We start from the raw sequence: 21,920 nt of genomic DNA on the forward strand, positions 1-21,920 counted from the left end.
GGCTTCTGAATTCTCAGGGTTCTTTATGCTAACACTGACTTAAGCTTAAACAGAGGAGTATGATACGTTCACCAGTATTAATAGATGAATAATATATTCAATAGTTCAAAACAGCCTGTGTGAGGAGAGATAAGGAAAGACAAAGTGAATCTGCACCTGTTCTCTGAGCATTTGGCACTCTTAACAGGTGCTATCTCTGTTCTTGGGAAGTCAGACCAACAGATGACAGGGGAAAATGTAAATTGTATTATCATCTTCAGCACACTAATATACATGGGTACTGAAGCTCCAACTGAAAGGCTGCTGGTTTATTAGATGTGGCATGCTGCAATTTACAGATCTCACCCTCCAGATGTGAGAGGAGTGAATGAGGACAGAGAGTGCTTGGATCAGCAGGAGGTGAGGAGGAAGCACAATTGCTATCAATTTGGGCAACTGAAGAAACAGTGACACTTAGTGAAATGATTGACTTTCTTCTAAAATAAATCTGGCTCTCATTTCTCCTCGGCTGCCTTCTGGAACAGCATGGAAGACAGCATGCCTAACCCTAGCTGGTCATCCTGTGCATGTCAGCTTCTCAGCAGTGAAGAGACTAAATACACATGTGCTGTCTGAGCCAGCCAGCAAAAGAAAAAAGCAATTCTATCTTTAGAAATGGAGTCCTGTGAACCATAACATAGATCAGAGTCCACAATAAGTCTTTGGCAGTAATGGGGAATCAACCTCGGGGCCTTGTGCTTGCAAAGCAAGAGTTCTACTGCAGACCTATACCCCTAGCCCGCTTTGTTTCTATTTTGATACAGGACCCAGACTGAACTTGAGTATACTCTGTAGTCTAGGCAAGTCTTGCAATTGCAATGCTCCTGCCTCAATCTCCTGATTAGCTGGAATTTGATAAGCTGTGCCAAAAGGCCTAGTTTATAAACTCTTAATGTATCCCAAATTGGACAGATTTCTCCTAGGTATCTGTTAGTCTATGTCTCCTTCTACATGTGGATAGTATTTCATAACTTTGAAATGCTTAAAACAAATTACAGCATAAGAACATTTAACTTCATTGTTTTAAATTAGGGGTTTCAGGATGGAGAGATTGTGCAGCAGTTAAGATGCGTGCCTGAAAAGCCTAAGGACCCATGTTCAATTCCCTAGTACCAATGTAAAGCCAGATGTATAAGGTGGTGTATGCGTCTGGAGTTAGTTTGCAGTGGTTAGAGGCCCTGGTGTGCCGATTCTCTTTCTCTCTTTATGACACTTTCTCAAATAAATAATAAATATTTCAAACTACAGTTTTCCTGATAGATATGCAGTCTTGGATACATGGAATAGTAAGTGAATCTGAGAGCTGGACCAACCACAAAATGCAGTACAGATCTGGGACTATGGCTCAGATGTTAAAGTGCTTGCTTGCAAAGCCTAACAGCCCATGTTTGGTTCCCCAGGACCCACATAAAGCCAGATATGCAAAGTGGTGCATGCATCTGGAGTTCATTTGCAGTGACTAGAGGCTCTGGTATGCCCATATTTACTACTTTTCTCTCTCTAATAAATAAATAGAAATGCTTTTTTAAAAATGTAGCTCAATATATGAATCTTCAAAGAGAATAATAGCATTTCTTAACTATAAAGTAAATACTAATAACCTAAAATAGTCACCCATTATTTTCAGTATAAATAAGCAATATAAACAGTAAACATTTGATTATGAAAATTTCAAAACATACACAAAAAATTGAATAGTATAACAAACCCCAATGTACTCACCACCCAGATTCAACCATTATGAACATGCTATCATTCTGGTTTCATCTATCCTTCTACCCATTCACCTCTCTATCATGCAATTTTTAAGGTAAAATTTAAATATTAAATGAACAGCTCTGACAAATGAAGTCATCATATAACCCACAGATCTATCGAAATAGAACATTCTATCTCCTCAGAAAGCCAGATAAGAATAAGCACAGATGCAATACCACCTATCCAGTTGAACACACAATTTCTACAGCATAGAAAACTGAGGAAAGCCAACTGCTCAGATCAAGCATGCTTTGCATTTCATGCCACACAAAGGCCTGTAATCAGCTTCCTACAAAATGACAGGGTTGGGATCTGACATCTAAATTAAACCTAGACTGTCTCATCACAAATAGCCTTCAGCTAGAGAATCTCCAGAAAAATAAGAATAAGGAATTTAAAAATGTATTGCAAAAGAACTATATCTGGAGTTATTTATCTTTTCATTTATTTCAGTGGTATCTCAAACAAATTACAGTTCCATTACATTTACCACCCAGTAAATGAATAGTAACACAACAAAATGCCAAAATAGTAACAGCAGTATTTATTAAAATGGGATTTTTAACTACTTATTACAGTGAGCATATGCTTGGCTGGCCACATGAAATTCTTTTATGTAGTGATGATCATATTAGTAGCAAGGATGCTGGCAATGACCTTCACAGCAGTTAACAAGTATCAGTGGTAGAGAACCAGGGACTCAGAGCAGCTCTCTCTGCCTCACTGTCTTATTGATTCCAATTACAACAGTGCCATGCAGATAAGTATGCAGACTATTGACATTATAGACCAACCTCTTGTTGATGGCCATTTAGGACTTGTCTCCTGTCCTAGCTCCTTCATTCATTCTGGTTAAGCTCCTTTCTTCCTCCTATGACTCCCCACTTAGACCCATGGAGGAGAAAAATCTGACCAACAATTCTGCCCTCTTGGAGAAAGTCTGCAGATGAACCTTCTACCCTCAGTCCCACTTGTCTGTTCTTTCCCTAGCATGTCTATGATGTAGGAAAGTCTGTGGGTGGTGCTGAGTGAAAATAAACCCCTCTCTTTGAATGAAGGCAGAAGTAAGATGATTAGGCAAGAATCTGCTCTCATCTCCAGCATCTCAACTGTGTCTGGGTGGAACTGTAAGGTAGGTCAACCTTTTAGCGAGGACCAGTTATCTATTAGTCATTGTGAGTAGGAGACCAAATATGGGCCTGAGGTCCTGGTCATTCTTTCATAGATGATAGATAGATAGATAGATAGATAGATAGATAGATAGATAGATAGATAGATAGATAGATGTATATATGTGTGTGTATTGGTTTGAAAAGATATATTTCCAATATATTCAGTTCTTTGTTTGTAGTTTGCATCTGCTGTATACCTGGCTGGAGGCAATGTCACTGGGTGGATCTTTAGGTGTAGTGGTAGGTTTCAGATTTCAATCTAAAGATATGCAAAGTGTGCCTAGCTGGAGTTCCTGAAGTGTGCTGTGGCTTTTGACCTGTAGGTTTGTACTTTTCTCTCTCTGTTTGGACCTGTGAAGGCAGGCCAGTTTCTTCTGCCATTATGGAACTTCCTCTTGTTCTATAAGCTTCAATATCCCTTCCTCCATAACTGTGTCTGGTCTGAAAGTTCATCTCAGTGAACCTGAAGCTGTCTGCTACAATATATATATATATATATATTGGGGAGAGGGGGTTTGAGGTAGGGTCTCACTCTGGCCCTGGCTGACCTGTATTTCACTCTGTAGTCTCAGGATAGCCTTGAACTCACAGCGATCCTCCTACCTCTCTCTGCTTCCCGAGTGCTGGGATTAAAGGCATGTGCCACCATACCTGACTCATATTTATTTTATTATGACCAAGGCTGATACTATGATTAATATTTGCATTCCAGGTCTCTTTCACAAGCAGGTGGAATCCAGGAAGAAAAGATATACAACCTACTAGTGTTCCAGATGTTTTAGAGATTTTTATTATTTATTCACTTTTAAATAAAAGATTGTACTCTTAGACTCCCTTATCCCCACTCCAATTCTGCTGAGGGTCTTCTTCAGTGGGTTTATTAGTATTCATTGTGAGGACCAAGTGGTCTCAGTTAGTCTGTGGAGGGTACAGTGCCTCAGGCTATTCCCACCCACCCTGAGGCTCTTCCTCTTCTGAAATGTTCCATGAGCCTTGGTGGGCAAGATACGGAACTGATGTACTATTGCTTGTCCCAACCTTTTAAAGGCAGTATTTATTTGTTTTCTTGGTTCATTGTGTCTAGATTTCATGTTTCCTTTTTTGGTGGTCTTCTGGTTATGTACTCCAACATGAATGTGCAGGGTCAGGGACGACGTTCATCAGGATTAGCCTTCCTTGTACTCTGGCTCCCTACAGCTCATGTAAGCCCTCAGCACTGCTTGACAATTCTTTACTCATTCCTAATGTATACCACCCCATTCTCGCACCCACCCACATCACTCCACTCACAACATGTCCACTCACCACATCTAGTAACAATGCCATTCAGAGCCATCATTAATAATAGCAACTACATCTCTACAGTTTGCATGTGACTTGTCCACCAAAATTTACAGGCTGGAGTTTGGTCTGCCATGTGAAAATGTTGGGAGATGATATACCTTTAAAAGGTTGAACCAAGTGGCAGGTATTACTGAGCCCTTCCTTGTGCTCTGCTCTGGCTTCTTGCCGTATCTTCCTATCTCTGGTTTTCAGGTATGCTCCCACCATGAGGCTATTTGGCCAAGGGAAACTCTTGTCAGAGCTGAAGCTATGCTGCTTGAAGTTTTAGCTTCCAAAACTATGATCTGTTATAAGTGCCTCCCTCAGGTATTTCATTACAGTAGTGACAACAACAAAACAAGACTACACAACCACCACCAACAAAAATATCATTACAAATGCTACTACCAACAGCAACACCTTCCAACACTAACATGGCCACCACCACCAATATCACCATTAATACCAATACATTACTACCAATAATATCATAAATGCTAGCACTGACACCACCATTACCACCTCCATGAGTGTTTAAAATTGAATAAAAGAGCTGAAGATATTGCTCAGTGGTTAAGGCACTTGCCTGCAAAGCCTAAGGACCTGAGTTTGATTCCCTAGTACCCATGTAATGCCAGATGTACAAGGTAACACATGCATCTGTAGTTCAAGTGCAGTGGCTGGAGGCCATGGTGTGCCCATTCTCTCTCTCTCTTTGTCTGTCTCTCTCTTTAAAATGAATACATAAAATATTTAAAATCAAATTACAAACTGCTAGGGACATATAATCAATTTCTTGCCAATTGCTGATGTTACCTTGTTCTCCTCTGGAGTGAAGAGGACTCGGAATATGGTTGGCACTCCTGGAGCTACTTTGTGGCCACTATCTTTGGGGCTGATTACTTTAAAGTAAGGTGAACTTTCCTCAACAACTTTCACCATCCTTGGAATCTGTAAGAAAAACACATGGTGACAGACATTGTGTGCATGAAAAAGCAGAACAAAGAGCACAAGCTTTGGAGTGAAACAGACTGAGGTTTCCAAAGATCAGGTCTGAACTAGAGCTTCTTTAACTGCAAAAGGAAAGAGAGAACTCATGAATAAACTTGTCTGTCCTGGAGAAAGCTGAATGTTTTTGGCTAGTTAGGCTTTACCTAGTTGAGAACTCTTCTTCCATAGGAACAATACTCTGGCTGCATTTTGTCAAGAGGCTTTGGCTTATGAAAACTGGGTTCCCTTTGTCCCTTACCCTTGACTTTCTCATACATGCTTCCTGAAAGTCATTTCTTTTTTCTTTTTCTTTTTCTTTCTTTTTTTTTTTTTTAATTTACAGAGAGTAAGGCACAGAAAGAGACACAGAAAGAGGAAAGATAGAGAATTGGTGTGCCAGGGCCTTGGCCACTGAAACAGAACTCCAGATGCTCGCACTACCTAGTGGGCATGTGCGAACTTGCACTTTCCTCACCTTTGTACATCTGGCTTATGTGGGATCTAGAGAGTTGAATATGGTTCCTTAAGCTTTGCAGGCAAGTGCCTTAACCACTAGGCCATCTCTCCAGTCCATGAAAGTCTTTTCTTATTTAGGGAGGAATGGTCCAAGGACCCTTTGAACTAGCTCTTCTCCATCCTTACTTGTCTAGTAATAACTAAGCAACAGTAAAGGAAAACGAGAATTCAAAATGAGAAATTGGGGCTAAAGAAATGGCTTAGCAGTTGGGTACTTGGCTGTGAAGCTTAAGGACCCCGGTTAGAGGCTCGATTCCCTAGGACCTATGTTAGCTAGATGCGCAAGGAGGTGCATGAGTCTGGAGTTCATTTGCAGTGGCTAGAGGCACTGGCGTGCCCATTCTCTCTCTCTCTCTCAACACACACACACACACACACACACACACACACACACACACACACACACACCTCTTTCTCTCTGTGTCTGTCTCTCTCAAATTAAATAAAAATAAAAAAAATTAAGAAAAAACAAAATGAGAAACTGAATTGGTTAGCAGCCCTCCATGAAAAGAAAAGCCTTAACATCTACATCATAAAGTACTTTTTGAATTATTCCATTCTTTTCCCTCTATTTGCTTACCCTTTCAGTTTCTGTGCCATGATCTTCTCTTACTAACAATACTGCATTAAAAATACTAAATATACCATTGTCTCCATAGCCTGACTCTACAGTCACTAAATCACCCTATTGATCTCTGAAAGGCATCACTGATTCTTTTAATGAGCTACTGTACCAAATACAACTCAAGTCTTCCCACTTGCTTTGGATTCCTGCATGAGCTTGGGCTATTTTCTCTCTCTCTCTCTCTCTCTCTCTCTCTTTTTTCTTCTAATTCATTTTCCCTGACCTTCATGCTCTTGGGCTCCTATAAGTATCCCTTCTTGTCTTTGTACTTGAAGTTTGGCATCTCTGAGATGCCTTTCCCCACCTTCTGATTACTTTGTGCACTTAATTGTATTTAATGCTTCTACATACCCTTCTCCTAGTCTTGTCAGATGTTAAGGAAACCTTCTGGCATTTAACATCTTGTCTTCAAACAGACCCTTATTTATTGCTAAAGGAAAAGGCACAAGGCTAGGGAGGAAAAGTCTCAGTTGCAATGATAAAGAGACAAGTGTAAATGGTGAGAAGAGCTTTCCAGACTATCTGTGGACAACTTCTGAAGTTTGATGTAGAAGGAAGAAAACAAAAAATATGGATTTACATGTATAGAAGTTATTTAGAAGTAGAATTTGCAGAATGAAATTGCTCAAAATTTGCCATTCAGAGAACACCTTGAACTGGCATAGTGGTGTGTGAATGATATGTGCGTCATCATTCATATTATTGTTTAGTCCTAAATAAAAACCTCACCAACTGGTCATATATGAGGAGTCCATGCCATTTATCAAGTCAACCCTTTATCCAGAAGTGAATGTGAATGTTGAAAGTTCACTATTTGTTATGCATTGCACTGGACTGATCATATAGTGACAGACAGCCCTTTCTTCACTAAAGCTATAGTCAAAAAGCATACTTACATAATATTTTCTTAAGTCTATCAAATAAAAGAACTTATCCAGGATCCTACATGATCCAAGTTTGCTAACTTCTCATATATCCTGAAAAAAATTCACCTACCCCAGTGAACGTACTCACTTTGTCGTTGTTCCTCAAAGACAATGGAACCTCATAGACTTCACATGGAACATAATTCTGGAATACAATTTCTGATGGGAAGGGCTGGAATAATGCTTGATCCAAGTCAACTCCTGAAAACTACAGTTGAAAAGAGTAAATTATTCATATAGTCACACAGTAGCAAAAATGGCTAGAGAAGACAGAACAATACATAGACCTAGCTATTAAAATGAAGAACATGGGGAATTGTACCCACCATAAAAAAAATGGATAGTTATGGGCTGGAGCGATGGCTCAGCCATTAAGGTGCTCATCTGCAAAGCCAAAGGACCCAGGTTTGATTCCCCAGGACTCACATAAGCCAAATGCATGAGGTAACACGGATGCATGGAGTTTGTTTGCAGTGGCTTGAGGCCCTGGAGTCCACATTCTCCCTCTCCCTCTTTTCTCTCTCTCTCTCTCTCTCTCAAATAAATAAATAAAAATAAAATATGTTTAAAAATGGATAGTTATAACTAACTAGATAACTGACATAAACTTAAATACAAAAATGTAGAATGTAGAAATGTTTAAAATGAAAATAGGATGATAAGATCACTAACCCTAGACTTCTAGTGAGGTCATTTAACCCAGCCCCCCATGCAAGAAACTGAAAAAGCTGTGTTAACAAATATATGCCTGGAAGCACTGGAGAGCTAATAAGATGCTGAGGAATCACTGGTCATGCTCCAGAAGAAAACAGATAAATAGGGATGCAGAGTGGGATAAATAGAGAAAATTAGGCTACTTTTCCTTTCCATGCATTAAGTGGTCAGATGAGATCTACAAAGAACTCTTGAATGTGTACTAAGGATAAGGAGATAGAGACTAGAATGTCAAAGCTTTTCTTCAAAGACTTTCCCCTCATTGATCTATGAATGGATGTATCATAAAGATGAAGTAAGGGTCTCTCAGTTCTTGGCTATGAATGAAGGAGGCTGTTCTGGATAGCTGCTACTCATAGAGGTCTAGCAGAAGTAAACATTTCTTCTCTGGAAGAAGAGAACATCATTGCAGGTCACAATTCATTTCCACAATTTTTCAATTATGAAGTTTTACCTCTACCAAAAATGTTTTGCAGACTCATAAGTGCAAATTATAAACTGGCCACAAATATACCAGAAAAGAAAACCAGCACAAACAGGAGATGGTAGAAAAAGTGGTGTGACTCATATTTACTCTATACAAGACTCAAAACTCATTAAAGTAAGATCAATGTAACAAATGAATATTATGTCAATAAATGTGCAGTTTTAGATAGCAAATACAACAAAATTAACAAAACCAGCACAAGAAATTGGAATAGCTGTATAACTATTAGAGAAACCCAATCTGTATTCAACTGCTTATACAGAAAATTCAAATCCAGATAGCTATAAAACAAGCTTCTGTCAAACATTAAAGAGCTCATGTATTTCAGAAGAAAAGGAAGCCAAAAAGTCTCTCAATTCCACGTATGACATTAATAACTTCCCTTACATAATTGAGAATGAAGGGAAGCAAACTCACTTGTGAGCCACAGATATAAATAAATAAATGGAAGAAAGTATTAACAAACATAAACCAGCAATATGCATAATGCTAACACGTCACAGCCAAGTTGGGCTGATCTCGGAAATGCACATATCAGAACTCAATCAAGAAACAAAACTTTAATTTTCTCCAGAAGAACTAACCATTCCCTTAGAAAATCCAAAATGCCCTACAAACAAACCATTAGAATTAATTAAGTTATTTATCAATTTAATAAGGTCAACATATAAAAATCAACTTTATTTCTATACATAGTAATGAACATTTAGGAAATAAAATTTATAACAGTATCATATAAAATTGGTATTCTTAATGTAAAGCATGTAAGAATACATATACTATAAAATGTCATTAAATTTAGAGAATATCTACAGGAATATATACTATATTCATGGATTAAAAGGCTCAATATGTTCAGGATTTCAAGAACTCCCCAGGTTGACCTAAAATTCAATGTGATGCAATAAAAAAACAATAATAATTTAGGGGAAAATTAAAACACAAATTGTAAAATTTTAGACAAGATATATTTGAAAAGAAAACTAGGAGAACTTGGTATATCAGATACCAAGATATTTGAATGATATTATATTTCATACACTGTTACTTATCACAATAAGATATAGGATATTAGCGTGAGATCTATCCCAGAAGCAAAGTTAACAGACTAGAAAGGCCAGAAACCAATTCTTAAGTATATATTCACTTGATTTATGACAAAGCCAATAGTAAAACATCACTGGGGAGGGAGATGTTGTCTTCAAGAAGTGGTGCTGACTAGCTGATTCATAGAAAGAAATTAATTAACCTCTGTTTCACAGCATTCCTGGTGTATCAAAGCCCTTGATGTGCTAGGTAAAATAATGAAGGTTTTAGAGAAAAATCTGGGGGAATAGCTTCATGACCTTGGAAAATACAAAATTTCTTTTAACATAATACAGAAAATATAAAACATAAAGTAAAAGACTAATAAATTAATGTACATTGAAAAATAAATGTGCTAATCAAATATTACCTTAGGAAATGAAAAAAAGACAAAGAGCAAGAGACTATTTACAATGCATATAGTTGTTAAGAGACCAGTCTCCAGAATGTATGAATAACTTCCATAAGTCCATGAGAAATAGATAAAAACATATGCTATGTATAAAAGGTGATAGTCCAGGGGCTGGAGAGATGGGTTAGTGGCTAAGGTACATGTTTGCAAAGCCTAAAGAACCATTTTGATTCCCCAGATCCTAAGTAAGCCAGACACATAAGGTGATGCATGCACAAGGTTGCACATTGTACACAAGATGGCGCATATGTCTGCAGTTCAATTGCAATGGCTGGAGGCCCTGGTGTGCCAATTCTTTCTCTTTTTCTCTCTCTCATAAAACGGTTTTATCCTAATGGCTAATGGGCATATGAAAGACAGTCAGTCTCTTTAGAAATCAAGAAATTGCAAGATAAACCAAAGTATCATAAAAGCACATACCTAATAAAATGAGTTAAATTAACAAGGGTGACAATATTAAATATTAGCAAGGAAACATTTTCAAACAAAGCTAGTGGGAATACAAGTTGGCATACTTAAAAAAAAAAACCTGCCACCACATACCACAGATAGCTTTTTAATGGGGATTGAATCAGGCCTTAATGCTTGCTTGGCATACACTTTACTGACTGAGCCATTTCCTTGGCTCACAGCAGCATTATTTATAATAGCTAAAACCTGGGAACAAATAAATGCTCATTGACAGTAAGATGGATAAACAAACTGTCATACAGTCATGCATGGAATACTAGAGCAATAAAAAGAATGATCTACTCCTATAAACAATACATAAATCTCCAGAATATAATACTGAATAGAATCAACTAGAAATTAAAGAGCATATCCTATAATATTCCATGGAGAGGTAATGATCAAAATATGGACATAAGGAACCTTGTAGGAGATGAGTAATGCCCATTTATATTTCTATATTTTTTATTTTTTGATCATGAAAATGGCTAGATGATCACATTTACTTATTAAGGTATATAAAACTGTATTTTAAAATATATACAAATAAACAAATGAAATACACATTTTTATTAAAATAGTTATCTTCTTCCCAAATAAATATACAAAGAATCAATGCTCAACATTAACTGACAAAACAACCAGATGAAGAATTTCCTTCTTGGGCAGAAAGACTGTAAGAGCCACAGGGTGGAAGGGAATATCCAGAGGCACTGCCCTCCCCACAATAACTGACTGCTGCTCTCACCACTCATAACCCACAACTCCACAGTGAATACCAGCAGCCCACTGAGGCAGATTGGGAATGCTGTGGAATGGGGACATGGAGGAAGGAAATGTTACCAACACATGATATGTCCATACAAAATTTCTACTTAATAAAAATTTTCTTCTTTTTGGGGACTGGAGAGATTTCTCAGTGGTTAATGTACACAAAGCCTAATGGTCTGGGTTCAGTTCCTCAGTAGGCATATATACAAAGCCAGATACACAAAGGGGCACATACATCTGAAGTTCATTTGCAGTGGCTAGAGGTCTTAGCATGCTCATTCTCTGTCTCTCTTCACTCTCTCTCTACTTGCAAATAAATAAATAAATATTTAAAAATCAAGCTTTAAAGAAAAATATGGGTAGTAGTAATAATCAAAATGAGAAATTAAGTCAGGAGACACATATTTAACAAAAAAATTACAAGGGCTGGAGAGATGGCTTAACGGTTAAGCGCTTGCCTGTGAAGCCTAAGGACCCCAGTTCAAGGCTTGATTCCCCAGGACCCATGTTAGCCAGATGCACAAGGGGCACATGCATCTGGAGCTTGTTTGCAGTGGCTAAAAGCCCTGGCGCGCCCACTCTCCTCTCTCTCTCTCTTTCTCTTGTCTGTCGCTCTCAAATAAATAAATAAAAATAAACAAAATTTTTAAAACATTACAAAAAAATAGCTAATATAGAATATTTATCAGCCAGATGTGGTGGTACATGCCTTTAATCCCAGCACTCAGGAGGCAGAGGTAGAAGGATTGCTGAGAGTTTAAGACCACCCTGGGACTACATAGTGAATTCTAGGTTAGCTTGGGCTAAGACAAGACCCTACCTTGGGAAAAAATGAATATTTATTACAAAAATATTTATGTATTTGGAAATTTTGTGATTTTGTTTGGCTTTTGTGACGCTGTTAACTGAACCTTGGTTCTTGAGCATGCTAGGAAAGTTCTCTACATCCCTGTCATTTCCATGAAGCATCACATCATTTCACCATAAATTAAAAAATATAATGGGAGAAAAATCAGAGTATAAGACAAATAGTCAAGAATACAGGAAAGGGCTGGAGAGATGGCTTAGCAGTTAAGCGCTTGCCTGTGAAGCCGAAGGACCCTGGTTCAAGGCTCCATTCCCCAGGACCCATGTTAGCCAGATGCACAAGGGGGCACATGTGTCTGGAGTTCGTTTGCAGTGGCTGGAGGCCCTGGTATGCCCATTCTCTCTCTCTCTATCTACCTTTTTCTCTCTATGTCTGTCACTTTCAAATAAATAAATAAAAATAAACAAAACAACAACAAAAAGAATACAGGAAAGATGAAAGTAGTTAGAAATGATGAAACAGAATGTCTCCAATAAATATTGAGTTGACAACATGTGCATGTTCCTTTTTATGTGCTAAACATGAGAGGGCAGTGAACAAAGCCACTCATGTCCCTGCATCATGAGGCTGATGGAGTCACCTTCTGGGCTTTGCTCTCATTCTTTCTTCTAATTGGTATGTCTTTTCTCCATGCCTTTGCATGACTTACTTCAGACCTCTTTTAAGCTGACATCTCCTCAGAAAGGGCTTCATACAACTACCTATCTAACAGGGTAACTATTCCCCTCCTCTGTGGGAATTGTCTCCACACGTGAAGAGCAGTAAGAGTGAAGTACAGTTAGAAGAGGAGGAGCCACAAGAGTCAAGGAAAAAGGCCTATGAAAGTGACACATATGGGATTAATGTCACTGATAGCTTTCAACATGGAATTGATAAGTTCTCATTTGTTTCTAAAAATAATTCTTGATGTTCTATACATTGATGATGGAGAGCATTTCAGGAGTCTACATGATGGGGACATGAATTGGAATAGTGGTGGAAGAGGTGATGAGAAGTGGTTTGTTTGAAGATATATTTGTGAAGGCAGAATTCATAGCACTTGTTGAGAGAGAGAGAGAGAGAGAGAGAGAGAGAGAGAGAGAGAGAGAGAGAGAGATATCACAGATGAAGCTGAAATGGTTGGCTAGAGGAAAAAAAAGATAGGGCTACAGAGATGGCTTAGTGGTTAAGTGCTTGCCTGTGAGCCTATAGATCGCGAATCGAGGCTAGATTTCCCAATACCCACATAAGCCACATGCACAAGGTGGCACATGTATCTGGAGTTCGTTTGCAGTGATTGGAAGCCTTGGTACACCCATTGTCTCTCTCTCTCTCTATCATTCTCAAATGAATAAATAAATAAGAGCATTTAAAAATACATTTTTAAAAAAAGATAAATGGCCAAAAAATATCTGCAGGAAGGCAGAAAGGGAGGAGGCAAAAAACAAAACAAAACAAAAAAAACCCTTTAGGATGAGTCAGCAATTAGATCTTAAACATTGAGTTCAAGCTGCCAATAATAAACTGAGCTAAATCTATGATCCAGAGTTCAGGGAACAGACTTTGGCATGAGATATAAATGTGAAAAAACATCATTAAAAATGTGGACTGGGGGCTGGAGAGATGGCTTAGTGATTGATTAAAAGTACTTCCTGTGCAAGCAATGAGGGCCTGAGGAGGCCCAAGGACCCACATAAATAGCTAGGTGTGACCACACACAATGGTAACCCCAGTCTGTGAGAAGTAGAGACCCAAGAAACATCTGTGCTCACACACACAAAAGACAAATTTCTGAATTAGTAAGAGACTCCAGATCAAATAACAGGTGAAAGAGTGGGACACCCAGTGGTCCTGTTGGCAAGCCTACTCCTCCACAGGTGAGCACATGTGTGCTGCTTGGGCACATCCATGTTCATACAGCACACTACACACCCCCCCCCACCAAATTACACACACAAACATACACACATACATGCAGGCAAAACAAAATAAAACAAACCATGGATTGAGTGTGTAGCTCAATGGAAAATCACTGGCCTGCATGAGGGACTGAATCAGCTCACTAGCATTGTTGAAAATAAAAAAATAGCAAAAATTTTTACAAAATATTTAAAAATTGCATTTTGAACCCATTTTCCTAGAAGAGGTCACCTAAGACATAGCTTCTTAAATGTTGGGTTGTAACTCCATATGGGATCATATAATTGAAAATGGGCTACAATAAATCTGACAACAGAAAAGAAATGAATGAATTTGAGGTGCTTCTGGCAGCACTCACTTGTGTTGTATCACATGACTTCAGCTGCAGTGTTGGTTGTGAAAGCATAACATACTTATACCACCATGCCATGCAACGCCAACAAACACTGCTTCAACACACCTTGATGTGTGTTCAAGACTACTGTATGTTATGAATCATAATGCTTTTACTGTACTACAAACTATCCTATTTTTATAGAAACATGATTTAGAAATATTTTCCTATTGTCACACCTCAGTACATATGTGGATCAAATGATTGTATCTTTGGATAATATCGTGTTACAATGTTTGATTTTAAATATTTTAGTTTTGGGCTGGAGGGATGGCTTAGCAGTTAAGGCGTTTGCCTGCAAAACCAAAGAATCCAGGTTTGATTCCCCAGGACCCACATTAGCCAGATGCACAAGGGGGCACACGTGTCTGTAGTTCATTTTCAGTGCCTGGAGGCCCTGGGGGGCCCATATTCTCTCTCTGTTTCTCCCCTTCTTAAATAAATAAATAAATAAATAAATAAATAAATAAATAAATAAATAAATAAATAAAATTTAAATAATTTATTTTTATTTATTTGACAGAGGAAGATGGAGAGAGAGTGAGAGAATGGGCCTCCAGCCACTGCAAATGAACTCCAGATATGTGCACCCCCTTGTGCATCTGGCTAATGTGGGTCCTGGGGAATTGAACCTGGGTCCTTTGGCTTTGCAGGCAAACACCTTAGCTACTAAGCTATTCCTTCAGCCCATTAAATATGTTTTAAATGTTTGAGTTGTTGACTTGAGTTTTATTAAAATCATTGAGTTGGAGAGATTGCTAAGTAATTAAGGCACTTGCCTAACTGGTGTTTGATTCCCCAGTACTAATGTAAAGCCAGAGGTGCAAAGTGGTATATGCATCTGGTGCTCATTTGCTGTGGCTACAGGCCCTGGTGCACCCATTATCTCCCCCCCACCCGCCTCTTTCTCTCTCTCAAATAAATAAATAAAATATTTGATTAAAATATAACAATTAGGGCTGGAGGGATGGAGTAGCAGTTAAGGTGCTTCCCTGCAAAGCCAAAGGATCCAGGTTTGATTCCCCAGGATCCATGTAAGCCAGATGCACAAGGTAGCACATGTATCTGGACTTCATTTACAGTGGCTAGAGGCCCTGGCACACCCATTTTCTGTCTTTATATTTCAAATAAATAAATAAAACTAAAAATATTTTTTAATTAATTAAACCAGGTAAGGTGATACACGCCTTTAATCCCAGCACTTGGAAGGCAGAGGTAGGAGGATCACTGTGAGTTCGAGGGCACCCTAAGACTCTATATTGAACTCCAGATCAGCTTGGGTTAGAGTGAGACCCTACCTTGAAAAACCAAAAGAAAAAATAAATAATAAAAAATAAAATTTAAAATTAATTAAATAATTTTGTCTTGGGATTATGACAGAATCTCCAACAATTTCTGCTTCTGCCATTTTGTACTATGTATTTATGAGAAGCAGTACTCTCAGCTTTGCTGATTATGAAATCAAAATATTAGTCAACTCTAAAAACTGTTGAGGGGGCTGGAAAGATGGCTTAGCGGTTAAGCACTTGCCTGCGAAGCCTAAGGACCCAGGTTCGAGGCTTGATTCTCCAGGACCCACATTAGCCAGATGCATAAATGGGTGCACGCATCTGGAGTTCATTTGCAGTGGCTGGAAGCCCTGGCACGCCCATTCTCTCTCTCTCTCTCTCTCTATCTGCCTCTTTCTCTCTGTGTCACTCTCAAATAAATAAATAAAAATGAACAACAACAACAAAAAAGCTGTTGTCTGGAGAGCAGCTCAGCTGTTAGGGCATCTGCCTGAAAAGCCAAATAACCTGGGTTCAATGTTCCAATACTCATGTAAGCCAGATGTACATGGAGGCACATGTATCTGGAGTTTGTTTGCAGTGGCTAGAGGCTCTGGTGCACCTATTTTCTCTCTCTCTTTCTTATAATAAATAAATAAAATATTTAAAAAAATTTTAAGATGTTCTATGTTCTACAGTATCAAAAAATTAAATTGTCATAATTTAATTCTTTATGCAAAATGAACAAATATCCATCTCATTTATATACAAATTTGCTTTCATCTTAATAAATGATAAAATTATATGTGTAGCAAAGAATTTTTTAAAATCAACTTACTTATTATAAGTTCTTACAAGAAAACATTTGATTTGTATGCCTAGCTTATATGTCCTAGGTCAGGTAAAAATTTCTCAGGTGTAAAAGGGTTGTGTGTGAAAAAGCTTTAGGAGCCCTGAATTAAGTACTAAATTCAGAAGAAGATAAAGAAGAGGTCCAAACATCAAGTGCTAAAAGCTCCAACATTTGGTGAAGAGAAAGACTCAATAAATAAGCAAAACACAGCTACGAAAGGAGAGGAACCCCCAAAGACTGTGACACCTCAGATACAGGAGGTACACACTAACAGTCTCAAATGACCCAGACCTGAGGACTGTCAAGCTAGAGAATGAAACTTAAAGGAAATGTGTATAAGTCATGGGAAGGGACACAGAGGAGATGGCCAATGCAATGTCAATCAGATGAAAAGGGACAAAACATTAAAAATAGATGAGAGAGGAAACTTAAGAAGCAAAAAGGCAAGCATGGTGGATCCAGCACATTCACAATAGCTGTTCCTAAGGAATCAAACCACTGGTGTGTTCTTATATGCTTTACATTTGAGAATATCAGTTCATGCAGAAAAATGCTTGAGACTTCAAGAAAATCTTTCTAGAAAAAAAATAATAAAGGTGCCCAGTAATACAGGAAAAGTTTAGCCATATCTAAATAAAAATATGGAACATGAAAGAAGAACGAGCAAAATATCCAGACTATAAATTTAAAGAATCTATGAGGTAGGGGTCAAGCTGGCTTTTTCTAATCCTCTGCAATCCATTGTTTAGCACCAGAATATGTAGAAGGAAAAATACCTGCAAACTTGTTGAGGGAACATTTATGACTTAAGGCTTTTATACTGAAACAAATCTGCAGTTAAATATAAAGGCAGTGTAAAAATATTATCAAATACATAAAGCCAAGTTCCACAAGGTCTTCTTGAAGAAATTGACAAAAGATGGCAGTCATCCAAGTAAGGATTAATGATTCATTTCCAGAATGTAAAGTAAAAATAACCACCTGAATTAAAGAGAGAGGGTGGGGTGCAGCAAAGTATCTGATTTCCTCATCCTTCACAGTAATATCACAATAAATTAAAATACACACCAAAAATATGTAGTCTGGTGTTTGTTGTCCTTTCAGAGAGATGAAAGAACCTTTAATGAATATGAATTATCTGTGGGAAAGGCTATATTCCTTCTCCTCACATGTGGCGGGTGTTTGTAGGAAAGAGTAAGTACAAGGAGTAATTAAATGTAGCCACGGTAAGAACAGAAAATGCTATATAAATCCCAGACAGGACAGTGGTGTACCAGTGAGTGCAAAGAAGACTCAGGCTTGAGGATTCATTTTCCCTTTTGCCATTTTTCCTTTGGAGCATAACTTAGAACAGTAATAGGAAGAGCTAGGGAACCTCTTTTAACAGGGCTAATCTGCAGCAGCTCACATGATGGAGAGACATACACAGTTGTGCATAAATATGAAGCACATAATTTAAGAAAATCATTAAAAGTAGAAAACAAGACCTTATTTTATAATCATGTGCTCCTAATGTCAGGAACATTTGGTTTACACTAGATTATATAAACATGTTAAATAGCTATTTTTAGAATGAAAGGTACACTTGTTCTTGGAAATTAGCTGAAAGTGATGATTTTAACAAACAATTCTACCTCCTTCCTTCCTAGTGGGCAGTCCAGACAAGAAGGGATTGCTTGTGATGCTAGGGAGATAACCGGCCATGGCTAACACAATCTTGGAATGCCTCCCACCCCGTAAGCAACATTAAATAGTAACCAGAGCGGCTTTTAAAAAGGTGGCTCTGGGAGACTGTTCAGCATTTAAAGGTGCTTGCTGAAACCTTGCCTGCTCAATTCTCCAACATCTAAAGCCACAAGCTAAGTGGTGTATACTTCTGTCATCTCAACAGGCCTACATCTAAGGGAGTCGAAGCCAGGACAATCAGGAACTCATGAGCCAGCTAGACTGGTGCACATGCAGTGGCAAAATGAGAAAGGTGACCCTGTCTCAGAAAAGAAAGTGGAAGGAGAGGATAGACACCCCAAAGTTGTCCTCTGACCTCTACACAAAGTATGCATGTCCCATCCCACACCACACATGTCATACCTATCAGACTAGGAAATTATAAACCCTTAAAAGAATAAAAGCCCAAGAAGTAATGGTAATCAAATGTACTGAGACCCTCAGGAAAGGTCTGAGGTAATCACAGATGTCAAAGCATAAGATCAGCTGTGATGGCCTTTTCCATGAAGGGACATAACAAACTGTGTATAGTCCTTAAAAGGAAAAAAAGCACAAGACTAGTCAACATTTTAAGTGAAGCTTGTGCTTATTCATTGTACTTTCACACCAACTTTCAGAAATGGAGACTGACAGATAAAAAAGGAATATAGAAGGAACCAAGCTAGAGGTTAGCTAGCCCAGAAACACTATATTGTAGTTATTACTGTTCTGGAATGTTCTCATGGACTATGTTCAACTTTTTCTACCTTTTGATGTGTCGTTTCTCCCATATCTAAGAGTTCGATGATATGTGGCCGGCATACAAAGTGTGTATTTGCCAATTTCTGCTCTGTAGTAAGAGACATTTCCTTCATGAACTCCGAGGGTGTCAGCTAGAATTCAAACAAAAGCCAAAATTCATACATGGTTACACTGACAAAAGTGTTTTCATAAGAACCAGTAATGAATAATTTGTGCTTTCAGCTTTCAGGATAATTATGGAAGACCACTAAGTTCCTCTATAAAATATTTAGAATAACTAAATTATACAAGAGATGTCCCCATGCACTTCTGAGGTCTTTGCACAGTAATTGGAAGTGGCATGTGGTTGCCCTTCCCTTATAATTTTGAAGGAATTACATGAAAAATCTCTAGAGAAAAAAAAAAAAAAGGCAGGGAATTTCACAAGGATATGTCCAAAGAGCTTAACATTTTGTGTTCAGAAGAGGCATCTGAGCATAAAACTCTTAAATTTGTACCCTCCCCTTCCCCCCCCAAAAAAAACCACTCACAGACTTCACACTATGGAGTCAAAGAAGCTTCTGTTCCTCAACTGGTAAAGCAAAGCTCTGGGGTGCTTACCACATTGTTATATTAGAGGGAAGACTCCTAAAGTGGATCTTTCAGTGTGATTCTATTACTTAGAAACAAGGTTGAACTGTCTAGAAATCACAAGAGCAGGTTTAGATGTAGTTTACAAAGCATTCTAATCTAATTGTTAGAGCTAGCAGCCAGCCACATTCACATACCCAGGTCAGAACACAATGCTTTGCAGAATCATGAGAAAAAAATACCCACCATGAACCCTATCATTTAAATAAAACTAGACCAGCAATGGACTAGTCAGCCAAAACCAATCCATTGTTAGTTGCTGTTGTAGAAAGCTCACATTGTTCCAGAACTTACTTCATATTCAAGGAGAGTGTGATTATCAGCAGAGAATATTCCAAGACTTTAAAAAACATGTAGAGGCATATAATTTAGCTGATTTATTCAGCTTTGGGTTAAAGTCAATAACTCTTCAATAAGGCTTATTTTGCCACAAATTTGATTACTGTGATTGAATCCACTTCAATGAAGATGCATTTATAATACAACTTTCAATATTGTCATTAAGTTCTCTTTTTTTGGAATGCAGATGAGAGTAACAGAGTATGTAGAGATGTCAGCAATTTTGTGATTTAAATTAAAATAATAAAGTCTTAAAAACAAACAGTCAGGAGTTTCTATAAATACATAACAACAATGCCACAGAAAAAAATGATTTTATTTTTCTAATTGAAATGTAATTGGGATCAGATTTACAAAGACAGTGAATACTATTTCTAGCACTATAAATTTTTATTAATATTTCCTATAATATGTGGCTTACAACTCAGTTTGTAACACATCACTATAAATCTTTAGAGCCACAAATATTTTATCCTAAGAAACAGGGAAATGTGTATTTTCTTAGATACTATTTAGTCATTATATTAGTGCCATGTTTAACAAATACATAAAAAATAACTCCTGTCAACATACAAGTAATAGATTACTAGGCTGAATCTTGTGAATTATCATACTTTGACTACTTTTGAACCATACAAATGATAGTTTTGCATGATTCTACCTAACAATTAGAAAATAGTAAGCTTTCTCACATAGTGTTGATTTGAGTATTGCCCACAAAATTCATGTGTTGGGACTGTAATGAATGAATGAATGCTTTTCTCAGAGTTTATCACCCTTCTCTCTGCACACAGCTGCTTGCTTTCTACTTTACTGACATGGGAAGATGTAGCATGAGGTCCTTTCCAGATGTGGCCACCAAGTCTTAGATTTTTCAGGTCCCAGAATTTTAAGCCAAAATAAACCTCCTTTCTTTATAAACCATACAGTTTCTAGTATTCTGTTATAAGAACATAAACACATAGTCAGTCATACTGCAAGTAATTAATCAATTCAACCCTGTACTTTGAAGTATGAATGCAATTTTAATATTTCTCGGGATTTGAAACATGCAACATTGTAACAACAATTTTGATGTTAATTAGTAAACAGTTCTCCAATGTTCTGAGAACATGCTGTAACTGTCCTGAGGAAATATTTTACATAGGTACGTTACCATTTGGTTGACTTCTTCTTCACTGACCACCTTGGGAATCATGGGTGGCAAAACTTTACTTTGTAACCCTTTGAGCACTTTGACCAACCCCATCTGAGCAGCACCCATGGGCTCTTGAAGCCTTCTACTTGTCATTTTTAGGTATTTTCCTTGTTTACCTGAGTGAAAAAAAAAAAACAACACTAAATATTAGATCACATACAATTCATTCCTGCACATTTTTTTTTAAATGTGAGAAGGTTTGAAAAATAATGATCTTCAAAAATATATCTAAATAACCAGTTAGAACAAACATCTTAACTTGGGAATGTTATTCCATGTGACTAGATTTATCCCTATCCCAAAGTCTAGAATCTATTTTAGTGCAACTAAGGATTCTGGATTCTACCCAGGAAACAAGGAAATACAAGCAGTACCTATATTTTTCCAATTTTTATTTATTTATTTATTCATTTTTTTGAGGTAGGGTCTCACTCTAGCTCAGACCTAGAACTCACTCTATAGTGCTAGGCTGACCTTGAACTCATCGTGACTCTCTTACTTCTACCTCCCAAGGGCAGAAATTAAAGACATGTGCCACCATTCTTGGCCATTTTGCCAATTTTATCTTCCAAATCAAAGAAACACAAAATTTCTCCTTTTGCATATACTTCCTCATCTAGCAGTATACCTGCAACTTTAGGGCTTCATCTACGCCCAGGAATGGATTTCTACATGTACTGATAGCAGGTTTGTTTATTCGACCATTAAAGAGCAACAACAAAACTCCAAAACTAAA

At 37.7% G+C, this 21,920-nt stretch overlaps 1 protein-coding gene across 1 annotated transcript in view; it reads right to left on the reverse strand.

Moving 5' to 3' along the window:
- Hydin (HYDIN axonemal central pair apparatus protein) overlaps positions 1–21,292 on the reverse strand; it is a 433,096-nt gene extending 411,804 nt beyond the window's left edge. Inside the window, exons 1-4 of the mRNA XM_004659564.2 lie at positions 21,143–21,292; positions 19,023–19,148; positions 7,438–7,557; positions 5,109–5,243 (exon numbers count right to left, since the gene is read on the reverse strand). Coding sequence (XP_004659621.2) covers positions 5,109–5,243; positions 7,438–7,557; positions 19,023–19,148; positions 21,143–21,277 — 516 coding nt within the window. The 5' untranslated portion in view covers positions 21,278–21,292. The remainder of the gene's footprint in view (positions 1–5,108; positions 5,244–7,437; positions 7,558–19,022; positions 19,149–21,142) is intronic.
- Between the last annotated feature and the right edge of the window lie 628 nt (positions 21,293–21,920).

The sequence above is a fragment of the Jaculus jaculus genome, chromosome 1 (genome assembly GCF_020740685.1).
Source record: "Jaculus jaculus isolate mJacJac1 chromosome 1, mJacJac1.mat.Y.cur, whole genome shotgun sequence".
NCBI classification, from domain to species: domain Eukaryota; kingdom Metazoa; phylum Chordata; class Mammalia; order Rodentia; family Dipodidae; genus Jaculus; species Jaculus jaculus.